Source organism: Pieris napi, chromosome 14 (genome assembly GCF_905475465.1).
Source record: "Pieris napi chromosome 14, ilPieNapi1.2, whole genome shotgun sequence".
NCBI lineage: Eukaryota > Metazoa > Arthropoda > Insecta > Lepidoptera > Pieridae > Pieris > Pieris napi.
In genome coordinates, this window is record NC_062247.1 from 6,313,194 (window position 1) to 6,326,645 (window position 13,452).

At 32.2% G+C, this 13,452-nt stretch overlaps 1 protein-coding gene and 1 long non-coding RNA gene across 3 annotated transcripts; both read right to left on the reverse strand.

Annotated features, from left to right (window-relative positions):
* Window positions 1-2,779: 2,779 nt before the first annotated feature.
* On the reverse strand, window positions 2,780-10,953 carry LOC125056092 (leucine-rich repeat-containing protein 40). 2 transcript variants are annotated; one of them, XM_047659028.1, is made up of 4 exons: window positions 10,656-10,953; window positions 3,821-3,964; window positions 3,455-3,622; window positions 2,780-3,219 (listed from the first exon to the last, which is right to left on the reverse strand). In XM_047659028.1, exons 1-4 carry the CDS (start codon window positions 10,813-10,815, stop codon window positions 3,053-3,055), a joined length of 639 nt encoding a protein of 212 aa, XP_047514984.1. In that variant the 5' UTR covers window positions 10,816-10,953; the 3' UTR covers window positions 2,780-3,052. The 2 variants fall into 2 exon arrangements, with proteins under 2 accessions (XP_047514984.1, XP_047514985.1); XM_047659029.1 differs by lacking the exon at window positions 10,656-10,953 and adding an exon at window positions 4,245-4,528.
* LOC125056093 lies at window positions 5,656-6,406 on the reverse strand. Its single transcript, XR_007118004.1, has 2 exons — window positions 6,135-6,406; window positions 5,656-6,041 (listed from the first exon to the last, which is right to left on the reverse strand). It is a non-coding gene; the product is annotated as an uncharacterized LOC125056093 (long non-coding RNA).
* Window positions 10,954-13,452: the final 2,499 nt, after the last annotated feature.

Here is a 13,452-nt window from a genome sequence, read left to right on the forward strand (position 1 = left end):
CCCGGCTTTGCACCGTTGAACATTCTTTCTATGTGTGCATTAAACAATTGCTCAAACGGTGATGTAAAACATAGTACCTAAGGGAACCGGCATGCCTAATGCGGCGTTCCCACGAGGCGTTAATCACGACAGTCAACCACGCTTTCGTGAAATACACTTCTGTGTGAACGCATAGGCGTTAAACTTGCTTTCGTGAGGAACGGCGCACGACACAAGCGTGGATAGATCAAACGTGTTTGATTTTCAGTCGTGATATACCGTTCGTGAAGCCAAGATGTCGTCACAACAACGTGGAATTAAGTTTAACGACAGTGAAACTACGCGTTTTTTGGAGTTATATTCTATGGAAAAGGTGTTATATGATCCAAGTTTGGAGGAATACCGTGATAGAGATTTATATATCGATGTTTCGATAATGACTAAGTCGAAACACGAAGCGTGAACGGCACGAAATCCCCCAACCATGTGAACGTTTCATCAATTCACACTTTCGTGAGTGTCACGAACGACAGTTGACTAGCGTAGTTGACTGTCGTGATTAACGCTCCGTGGGAACGCCCCATTATACCCAGAAATTCGATGGCGTGTTTCACGCGCAGAAGGCTGAACACCTATTTGCAGAAAAAATAATGATCACGAAACAAATACAGAAGCTAGAAGTAGCGCCTCTGGTTTTTTTTTAAATATAGTTATATTCTAATAAGGAATAGGTAGACACTGAATACCTTAAATTTTGGATCCCAATTTATATATATCCCCGCGATATTTAATTTTCTTTTGAGCTCATCTTACTTCTTATCTTTTTTCTTTGATGAAGATTTGAATAATTTATAATACACATAGTACACGGCTAATAAGGAATAGGTAGCCTTGGTTACCTAAAATAAACTTTTTATTGATCTTATGAAGGAACCCCATACTATTTATATGACCTTGAATTAGGTTCCGGGTTTACGGGGGTAATGCAGATGACAATTATTAAGTTTCTAGTCCGTATCTTATAGAGATATGGAATTTTAATTAATTTATTTATTATATACACGATCTTAAATAGAAAATAAGTTGGTGGGGTGGAAAGTGGAAACACAAACTGGACACAATTTTTCTGTCCACCAGGACGTCGTATAAAATACGGTAATCAAATAATAAACAAATATTTAGCAATAAAATAATATTGCGGGTAAAAATTGAGATGTAGGCTATCCTATCTTTTAAGTTAGATCAAACTGCACACGGTGTGCAAATTTGATTGAAATCGGTTCGGTAGTTTAGGAGTCCATAGCGGACAAACAACGTGACACGTAATTTTTATTTACAGATTTAGTACATACTTCTCAAATATTTACCACGTTTTATGGGTGAGGGCTGACATATTTGTGTTTCGAGCATTTGAATATTTACTTACGTTTGCTCGGCCCCTATTAGTTTGACTGTTAAAAATACGACTGAAGCCTTTTAAATTAGGGTCATCTTCTACCCCTCCAGCCATTCCTTCCACATTAATATCTATTACTGAGTTAAATTTCGGAATTATTTGTTATGACAAGGAAAATGTCTGAAGCAATCGCTGCTGTCATTTATAATTTCATGTTTTCGTATATACGGTTCAAAAAGGTTTTTATTCATATACGTAACCGTTCGTGTCTACTGTCTTAGCTCACTGTAACAATTTTTTCAACGTAAAAGAGTAAGAGAACGAAAAACGTTCCTATTTACGAAGTTTATGGACTCATCAATAGAATATTTTTATTATTTTAATGAATTTAGGAAAATATATTAAATTAAGAAGACAAAATCTATTAAATTATTTTATTTACATAAAGTATTTTTTATGAACCACCATAAAATACAAACACATTCTTATAAAAAAGATTGTAATGCTTGATATTATGCCAAATAATAATAAAATCTACAAAAAGCGTGAATAATTCAGATTATAAACAAGCTATAACAAAAAAAAACTTTGTTAGTGATTAACTAATTTGAACTTAGTAACTAATTTTTGTGAGTCAGAAAATTATTTTATACAATATTATTAAAATAGGTATTTTAGAAAAATAAAATACTTTAGTGTACTTGTCATAAGCCATAATACTAATAACTTTCATATCTTTCACACTTAAAATAATTATTGACATCTTTCCCATCTTTATTTTAGGTAAACAAGGTTTCAAGTGATTGTAAAAATCTACGGGCTCTGAATGAACTCTGAAAATTGTTATAGCCTAGATGATGTTATGGTTGACTATTGCTTAATTATACTTATCACATCTCTTAAGTACAAAAATCTTTGAGCTTGACACATTAAATCTATGTAACTAGGATTACTATGTTCATTTACATAATCACAGTTAATGAGGACCATCCTTTCCTAGGAAGCACCAGGTTATTGTAACCTTAAAAAACTACATTTCTTGTTTTTGAAGTTATACTTCTTTAGGCGCGTTATGAAAAATTTATGAGAGTGAAATTTTACGATGCGCATGCGCGCGCACTTTGACACAAAATTATCAGTATGAAGTTGCCCACGGAAGATGTTACGGCATTGGACATAATTTAAAAACAACATTCGAATAATAATAGAATTTATGTTACACTTAATGTAAGAGAATAATAATAAATATTTATTTAATTTATCAAATGTAAACTGAACTTTATTGACGATAATGACTCCTTTTCCAGTCTTTGATTATTTAATTGTAATTAATTATTTGCATGCAATCAAAAACTATTTTTAATAATGCCAAAGAAGTATCACTTCTTACGCGCGTACATACACGCACCCTTTTTTATTTTTGTTTAATCACTTTGTAAAGAGGAACAGCTCAATAAAGCATGCTTAATATAATATAGCAATAATAGTTTTGTAGTCTGCCAAGCTGCAAACCACTATAGTTTAAATAATGTATATTACATTATTTGAATTAAAATAATATACAATACAAATATATCAAACATTTGTGCTAATGTCTAAATAACTTCATAAAAGCACAGTTTTTTGTTACATTAAGGTCACAATCTCCATATTATCTATTTCCATTAAGGAAAATTCTTAAAGTATAAGATCCTCTTCCCAATCTTCTTTCTGTCGCTCTGACATAGATAGGCGAGGGTGGGTGAGCTGTTTAAGTTCTTCATATGTCCGTGGTGGAAGAGGGTTATCACTAAGATCCACGTATTCAAGTGCCCGAGACCTCTCTAATCTATTAACATCAACTTCTGAAATTTGAAAAAAATACAGTATAATATACTGAAAGAACTATCATATTTGTTGGAATCCAAAGCTTATGTAAAAAGATTAGTTACTTTCCATTTCCATAGATAACAAGAGGTCTCTTTAAATGAAATAATCAATTAAAATTTCTATCATATAAAACAGTAGTGGGGAATTAGCTTAAACTTATAAAATATAATATGAATTTGAAGTATAATTAGAGTAAAGAAAATCATGTACCAATAATTTGATTATGATGTGCGAGTAGTGTATGCAGGCTGGGGCACTGGCAGGCTATGTGAGGTAGGGCCACAAAGGAGTTGTGTGAGATGTCCAGTCGTTCTAAACATGCCAAAGTACAGAGCTCATCTGGTAGTTTGGCTATTTGGTTATTTGCTAAGTTTAAGTCTGTAACAAGCCATGTAAAAATTATATAGGGTTTCCTAGTTTTCAGTTAATTAAGAAAAAAATGTCAAAAGTATGAGAAACTGTTATATTTTTAGCTACAATTAAATCCATAATCCTAATATGAACATACAAGAATAGGGCACATTGTATGGTACTTCAGATTTTAGCTATCTGCAAATATTTATAATTTTAACATACCTGTGATTAAACTAAATTTAACAGTAAACTTTGGTGGAATTTTTGTGATAACATTGCCACTGAGGTCACAGCTCTTTAATTCTGTGTGCCGCATCAAATGGTACACAGCATCTGGTACTTGCATTAGTTGACATTCTGATAAATCTGTAACAATATAAAAAAGAACATGAGTCATATTTAAAAAAAATTGTAAAGACATTACAAGAATTGTATTATTCCTCATAATAAAAATGTTAGTATTTTTAAGTTGAACTATAGTCATAATTTTTTTTTTACATTAGAAAGTGAAATAGAACTTTCAGACTCAATACAGCATTTTTCTAATTCAATTAAAAAAGATATTAACATACAAATCTATTGATGGTCCCAGAAAATTAAGATGCTTTTGCTGATAAATTTATAAAACAATATAAGAAACTGTTACCTAATATTTGTGTTTCTTGGGCATCCTCACACTTGAGAATCACTCTTGTTACAGCTAAAGCCATTTGTATTTATATCAAAAACTGTCTCGACTATTTCAATTAATGAAAAGACGTGTAGAACTAAATTCACTATTATGCGTAGTTCAGTTGCTTACGACTGAATACTGATCTATAAATATATCGACTCGTTCTAATTTTGTTATTTACAGACATTCCTACAAGGGCAACTTGGTATAAGTACAAACTAGTAAGACTATATAGATTTTGGAACATGCTAACTGGTAATGTAAAATGATAAATCTATTGACGTTAATGCAACCACAACAACATACCGCTTCAGATGTAACATTTAACAATTATAGAGTATAATTAGAAAACAGAAAAGACTATAAGTAATTGATTAATAATTCACTTAATTGAACGTACAATCTAATAATTTAACAAAACCAGAAACCCAGAGGCCAGCCGCCAGTCCTGGGGTTTTTTTTCCCCTTTTCTTGCCTCTTGGCCTGCACGACCTGGGGGCTGGCCGGCTGGGGGCTGGGGCCTGGGGGTTTTGTCAAGTCAAGTCGAAATTTTTTAGACACGAACTGTCATTTTCATACAAATTAAGTTTTCGACTTGCTACATACACTACTGTTAAGGCATCTTGTCTAAACCCACTGTAATTTGTACAAAAGGTTGTCGACACGAACTGTCAATTTCATATCTACTATACTTGGTCAATATATTATATATATTGGCATTTTATATTTGGCACTGGCCGGCTAAATTGATATTACTTTGCCTTTCCCATAAAGGGATAAATTTATATTATCATCATAAATTATTGATATTAGACTGTAGACAATTACAAATCTTAAACCCCTTCGTATGACTTTTGATTCTCGAACCTGTGTCAAATGTCAATGCTTCGTTTTGGATGAACAACATGATTTTCGCATGAACACAATGATACAAAAATTGTGAATTCTAACTCAAATTTTTTTATACAGATTGTCTCAAAGTATGCACCTAGAAAATTATCTGTTTGTATATTAAATTAAGAAATAGTAGCAAAAGCAAGCACTTTAATCTGATCGGGAAGTTGTTCAAGACCATACATTCTTATATGAAATAATAAAAAAAATTGTTATTGTAAATCATAAGGTCGCCAGCATTTAAGCTTGGTGACGGTTTGCAAAATTTTCACTAAGTAGGTATATATAAATCTTATAGACATTGAAACGTATGCAGATTTAATTTAAAATAATAGACGTTGTTTTTTTTTTTTATTCAGAGAAACGTAAGAAATACCTCAATTATAGGTCTACCAGGATCTGATGGCAAAAAGGGAAAAAAGAAATTGACGCTAGCAATACTGGGGAAATTGGAGTAAAACGTTTTGATACTTTTTTTTCCTTATAGCGGCTGATTCTGTGTGTGATATATGCAAAATATATAAAAATTTATCCAATGATAATTTTTGAAAATGTGGCGAATGTGGGGTTTGAAATTTAGATGGAAACTCCAATTACTCTGTTCATGAGTTTATTAATTAATTAAGAACTTGAAAATGGTTCCAAATACTGCACATCCATAAAAAAGTCTTCAACGCAGTATTTATAATAAACCTTTCCTCCTGCATCTCAATCTTGTTCTATGAACTGATTTTCAATTTTTATTACATGTTCACAAGATTTTCGCTGTTCATCGAACCCTATTTGAGAGAAAGAAACAGTGTAAAACTCATTTATCTTGTTTCTGATCAATTCTAAATCAAAACTATCCAAGTTTATTTGTAGTATAAGAAACCCCTGAAATAAACCAAAGTTTAGTATAAGTACATAATATAATACACACGAAGAATCCCATAAACCAAAGTATCAAGACGTGTCATTCCTACTAACCAGTCAACGCTTGCACATGGCTCAATATCGATGATTGTGTATGTTCTGCATCTTGTTGATCAAGTATTCTTTGATAAACATTGAAAACATTATGTCTTGCTTGCTATCGAAGAGGTTTCTTCGACATTTTCATCACTTTTTAAAGGAAATTTGAAGCCAAACCAAAAACAATTCCTCGAAATTTCAGTTGACAGATGAAATTTTTCTTTTATTGCCATATGAAAATCGCTAATTTTTAAAAATTTTTTTTGCCATCAGATTCTGGTAGACCTATACAATGCAGAATGAAACGAACAATAACAGCAACGTACTGACCTCGCAAATTTCACAATTTTTACGAGATATCTTCGTTTTTGTGTAATAATTGCGATAGTACGTATAAAATCTCCATGATTAAATTTGCAACTGCATATATTTTTTTTAACCAATTGCATTTTATGAAGATTTTAAAATATCGATTTAAAAAAAAATGCGACATGAGAAGATTATTTAACGTTATTAAAGTTAAATCTATTTATAAATCACTTTTTTCATTACATATATGAATTTTGTCATATATGATCTGTCAAATAGTGCTTTAAAACGGTAAGATAAGATAGATAAACCCATAGAAAGTAAGCTGTAAGCCTATTAAGTTTAAAGAATAGGTATGTGGCTACTTTTTAGAAAGCTGTTACGTAAACGCGGTCATTAACAAAAGATTGGGATCATTATGATGGAAAATGCGGTAGTTTGTCCACTAATAACCGGTAGGAAGTTGCGCGTTTTATAAAATCCGTTTTTATTACAAAGTTATGTCATACGTTTTAAACTAAAAAGTTATATAAATTGTTGCTTGTGCCTTGATCATGAAAGCAACAGCGCTAACAGGAATGATTAAGTTCCCTATGCGGCTGAATTTCAATAAACAAGAGCTTGATTTATGACTTTATACTTATTGTAATGACCATGTAATCGCAGACGTCGTCGTCGTAATAAAATTAGGATTCATTTATTTTTTAGGTAACGGTTTTTTATAATATCTACTGATTAGACATTTCAGTTTAACTATTTCAATGTACGGACAACGTGTTTAAAAAATTAAGAGTGGTTTCTACTTTATTCTATTTTGTCTTACTACAAAAGAGTTATAATTTTTGGAAAGAAATGTTAGACATAATATATACGCATAGTCTTTAAAAAAAATTGCATGCCTGGAAAAATTGTAGATTTAAAAACGGTAATTTATATATTGTACCTAAGTGATACATACATAATATACGGAAAAGAGAAAAATGCTTGACCTCGATCCATCGTTGTCGCAATAAAGCACGATATACGGCCAAAATTAATAATGTATCTTCAATCTATGATTATAACCAATCTTGGACTGATTCATATCTAAAGACCGATCTCCAATCTGCATGCCAATAAACATTTCTGCTATCCGATTGTTTATTTGACAAAAGATTGACAGCAATCTTTTGCGTGATCCTTGCCTCTCGACCGCGTTTCGTTCAATGCAATATGTTGTGTTCAAGCATACCAAAAGTTCGTGTTTTTGGAACGAAATAAAATAAGTAAGACTTAGGGTCTGTTTCACAATGTATGGATAAAGTAGCAATTAGCTATGCAACGTTTTGTTTGTTTTTTTGTTACGAACAAATAAAGTTACAAAATTCTATAGAAAAACATAGAACCTTAACCTTTTTGCTGGTCATTTAATATTACTTGTAACGAAACGGGCTGTCATTTTCATATGGTATTATTGTTTGTTAGGTTATTGAGTATTTTAGTACATATTATTACAAATATAAATTTTCTCTGAGTAGTTTGTGTATGTTGTTTTTGTGATTCGAGGTTGGTTCTTTAACTTAAAAAAATGTCTACGCAAAAACGTGAAAGAAGCGTCAATTTCAGCCGGGAAGACGTTGACCTTCTAACTTCGCTTGTTGCTGACCATAAAAATATATTAGAAAATAAAAAGAGTGACTCAGTCACCTGGCAGGAGAAAGAGCAGTGCTGGAAGACGCTGGAGGCGCTGTTTAATAGCACAAGTGGGGTAAACTTTCGCAGTGCTAAAGCTTAAAGAGGGCTACAAGAAAAAAGTCTGCCTTGATACATGCTGAAACATATCGTACAGGAGGTGGCCCTAGTACTGCTACTCCTCTTACCCCCTATCGAGGAAAAAGTCAAAGACATGATATTGTTGTCTGTCGAAGGAAATGAAAGTCAATTGAAAGGAAGAGCTTCTAAATAAGAGAAAGCAATGGGCATTTAAAGATGAAGAAAGAGAGCATAAAAGAGAATTCTGGGCCATAGAAAAAAATATATTGTTAAATAAATTAGAAAAATAATAGATTTTGTGCCTGGAGCGAGGATGTATTGTATTAAAAATTTGTATTTTTATTTAAATAAAAGCATTGAATTTTTATTTAATTTATCTCAAAAACGTTGTAATTTATAAAATATTATAGTAATAAAGCAAAATAATCACTTATAAGATTACTTCGCAAACTTGCATTTCCCACGTTGTCAATTGCGCTTTGATCAATATCATCAGCTTGTTCATCTACTTGTTGCAGTAGTTCAAAGTGTTCATCTCGCATATCAATAGCAATATTGTGCAACACTGCACATGCCACTATCACGGCTTGTACACGAGATACTTGAAGTAAAACCTTTTTTGACAAACCGATTTTGGGGAACCGATTTTTTCCAAACACCATATTATGTCCTTTCCACCACATTTCTGCTTCGTATTTGAGATTCGTTATAAAGATGTTCTGCTGGAGTCTTGAGGTTTTGCAGTGGAGTTAGTAGGTAGTATCTATAGTAACAAATATTTTTGGTTGTAGCTAATATTTAATTTTTTTTTACAAAAGTTGATGAAAAGATGAAACCTGCAAGAAGTCATATATGATAGACATCACTTTGTGTAAAAGTGTCTCCAAAGCTTCTTTTGTTAACCTAAATCTAAATGTGAATTCGGCTTCATTCAGGCTCTGGATATAATAAATTCTTGTCTTCTTATGTCTTCGCACAGAAGTACGTTGTCTTCTTCCAGCTTCAGAATTACTATCCCAATCGGATAATTGCATTTAAACTTCCAAATCACTATCACTAGAACTGGAAGATGACGAAGATGAATAAATTTTCCCGATGAATATTAAGTTAGGTCGCAATCCCAAACCCAAATCATACGAGTTTCACCGATAGCAATCCGAGATTGATTTGGCCATTCGAAGCAACTGTCAAAATGGACAGATAGGTTGTTGGCATGAGTAAACATTCATTTTCATACAGAGGGCAATCTTCAATCTCTTATCCGCCCTCTGAACGATTGGTTGAATAATTAGATTGGTATCTCAGTCCATGTATTGAATATTGGCATGCTTTTCTTTAGAAATGGATTGAATTGTCAGTCTATGACAGCTAAAATTGGATTGATATTGCATATTGGTTTTGGCCGTTATACAATACATAATGACAAGGAAGTGTTCTAACATCGAGTAGTCATTTAAAAATAATTGAATTATTTTATTATTATTATTCTTTTTAAACAAAAGCAGACCATGCCAGTTTGCAACCCTATAGGTATGGGTTGAAAAAGGACGTATTATTACAATTAATTATTATGTTCCTGTGTGTTTAATTTAAAAAAAATTGTAAGAATATTTAATAATTTATGATACACGCAAGATATATTGTACGTTTCTGATATCTATGAATTATATTTGTAATTATTAAAATGTATTATAAAGTGTAGGTACAGTGTAGAAAATAAATTCTCATTAAAATTTATAAATACATATCAAACGTTGACAGGTTTTAGTCATATGGTCATGTCGTCTTAATAGTACTAAAGAATTTTATAAATAATCTGTGTCCAATACGTAATAACTGTCAAACTGCAGCTTCTTTTTTTAGATTCAATAATTTTTCTTTGACAAATTTTTTCCTGTGCCACAAAATATGTAAACATTTAATTACATATCTACACATTTGCGCTGTCTCTCAATACGCAATAAAATTGAATTTAGGCCTAACGACTTGTCTAATTACGCGCTGTGGGTCAAGGTCGTATATGTCAGGTCATCGAAGTCCATTCACGGGCCACATTTAGAAATTAATTTAAGTAAGCGGGTTAATTAAAATAATGTATTGCGCTATTATCGTTATTGCTCTAGTTTCGTATGAATGCAAAAATAGGAGATCGCTACAGCGTAGATTATTAGATAAGATACGATGTACTTTGCATAAGTAGGTAAACGAAACATTTTGTTATTGGAAACATAATTCGTACTATACTGAACAATCATATATTTGTAGATGTTTTATTTTACAGCTTTGTTTTACGTATAAATAGTTTTAGGATTACTATTTACGGACAAAAATCTTATTGTATCATTATATGTATTTATATAAGGCCAAACTAAATAATATTTTATATCTATCTGATATCTCATAACTAATTTACTAATAAGTACACTAAACATAAATACCATTTACCGAATCTTTAAAAAAAATTGTCTAACGTACCTAATTGACTGTTTTCCTGTGCATCCTCACATCGTCCAACAACCCTTATAATTGCTCGTCCAGCTAATCTCGCGCAAATCATCATAGCAGGAGCCCTAGTATCTCCCTGCTCCGCCTCAGCGGGCATCCTGGCGTCATTGTATTCCGATGGGGGCCTCATCACTGCACTTGTCACTACACTTGATGTCACTATTGCACTTTTCCAAATTAACTTCGTATTACATGAAAATAAATGATGTAGCAAAACCGTTCCGAAACGCGTAGCGCCTGGCTGAACGGCAACACTGTTAAATTTGAGCGCGGCCTCAACCTGCCTTTATATCTTCGTCAAAACAAAGAAGCATGGCGTGCGAGCGAGAGGCCAATAATAACAAATGTCTATCCGTCTGCTGCGTAGTTGATGCAAGTTGTCTTTTCGCGGAAGCACGTGGAAAATTAATGGAATATACATCGTTTCACAATACGAAATATTGCCCCCTTATCAATAAACAATGAACCAATTTAGGTGGCCCCATTGTTTTTACTCTCGAGAGCTCAGGATCTTATTAATCAGATTGTCTTTGTTTATCGCCTAATCGGTGATTAAATGTACTATTGTTTCGTTTACTGATTGTGATGTGACGCTAGGTACAAATTTCCTTTTAAAAATATAATAAATATTGGAAACTTTAATCAAATAAACCGTGTATGATATTAATTACTAATAATCGGTGATTTATCACCATCTTCGAGGGAAGATTGTTTACGACTATGTGTTCATTTGGAAAATCTTTAGTGATGGTCTAGGATGCTAATCCTAATAACAAGATAAATGTTTTAGTTTTCTATTAAATACAAATACGAGAATATACTTAATTTGACATTAGTCGTAGTTTAATTCATGTATTCAACTTCTACCGACAGAAAAATTGTTTTTGTTCTTCTTTTGTTTAGAGGTTTTAAACAAGAGAAGGTGATGAAGCATGCTATGACGTCACATTGACGTTCCAAAAGTTCGTTCAACGCAATGTTTTGATGTCTTGGCCAAACAGAGACGCAGATTTTCTTCTTTGGAAACCTTGAAGCTTTGCCAAAAACCAGTGTATAACAAAGTCCCGTGCTCCTATTTAATTCCATGTGATGTCTATTTATTTAAAATACTAATAAACACGGCAATGCAGTAAGGATAAACAAACGCTTTATTATTTGGTATTGCGCTTTAGTTTCTGAAGCCTGTTTTTAATTAACAAATTATTTAAATAGAAATTTAAGTACATATGTGATCTGTCTCATAATATTTGTATCTATCCCTTAATTCAGACCGTATAGGATATCGAGTAACTAGATGTACATAGATGCATTCTCTCCATTCATATTTTTATGGTGATTTATGACGCACAAAAAAGACCGTACCTACCAAGGTACTTCCATTCACTTCAATCCATAAATTTAATTAATGTACAAATAATATACGTTACGTATATAATTATGATCTAATATTATTCCGAATTTCATAAAAACCTTGGCTCTATGAAAGTGGCTTCCTCCTCTCATGCCCCAAATAACGTGTCAGTATAAATTTTATATTTCACATATTGCGTTTCATCATTTAAAGAGAACGACTTATATTTTGAAATGCACTCACTTCATTATTCATGATTTTGCTAAATCATGGTTTGTTAACACAAAGCGCATTTGTTCATATTGCATGGTTTTAGCAGATATTTATTTATTTACACAGTACCTTAAACATACATTAACATACATATATAAAACCAGTTACATAAGTTATTAGGCAATAGGTGGCCTTATCGCTAACTTGCGATTTCTTCCAGATAACCCCAATATGAAAAATAAAAAATAAATAATTATTAATGCACTTCTTGTACTTTACCCTCTGTAGGTGTTACTTTTTTATTTATCCATCCTAGGATTGCCTGGAAGAAATCGCTTGGAGCGATAATACCGCTAGTTATTGCCGCCTAATAACTTATGTAACCTGAATTTTTATATGTATGTTTTGTATAAAGTAACAAAGTGTAAATAAGATATTTTTTTCGATTTCAGTACTAATGTGTTATATTAGTACTGAAATCGCTGCATTAACTCCCACGCTTTCAATTCAACATGCAAAATCTGTGAAGTAGATCTTTTAATCACACGGCATGCTTATGCTAGACATGCTCACGGTGCCTTGTCCTTCTATCCTTATTAATCTATTTCGTAAATTTTACCATATTATCGATTCTATAATATATTATATTCATTCCACATTACCTGAAAGTTTATAATCAAATATTCCATTTACATTCTATATCACATTTAGGACAGCTGATTTATTCCGTAAGGTTTGAAGTCCTAGCGATTAGGTAACTGATGTTTAGTCTGTCCATGTTTGTAAAGAAAAGTTGTTAACGAAACAGAAATATACCCTACTGGCTACTACCTACTACTGCTTTTGTTCTCTTATTTATTTTGTGTCTCAATAAGTAATTATACGTTGCTTAACATTTCCTTATTTTATGTGTTTGACTTACATGTATATTAAATATATATGTACCAGAGCCGAATAAGCGCTAAAAAAAGCTATTTAAATTTGTCTATTCGTAACGGGATGTGACATTAACAATTGTTGGAACAAATCTTTGTTAGTGACGCACAGAATTTTCCACCGTAACGGTACGCTGACATTTCGCAGAAGTTTTTCATCGGTGTATCCTTTGTGCTATTTCAGGAAAATCTGGAAAATGGCCAAACAGCGATCTTCAGCTTTGTACAGGAAAATATTATTTGTTTCTTTACATTATGGGCGGAAGTT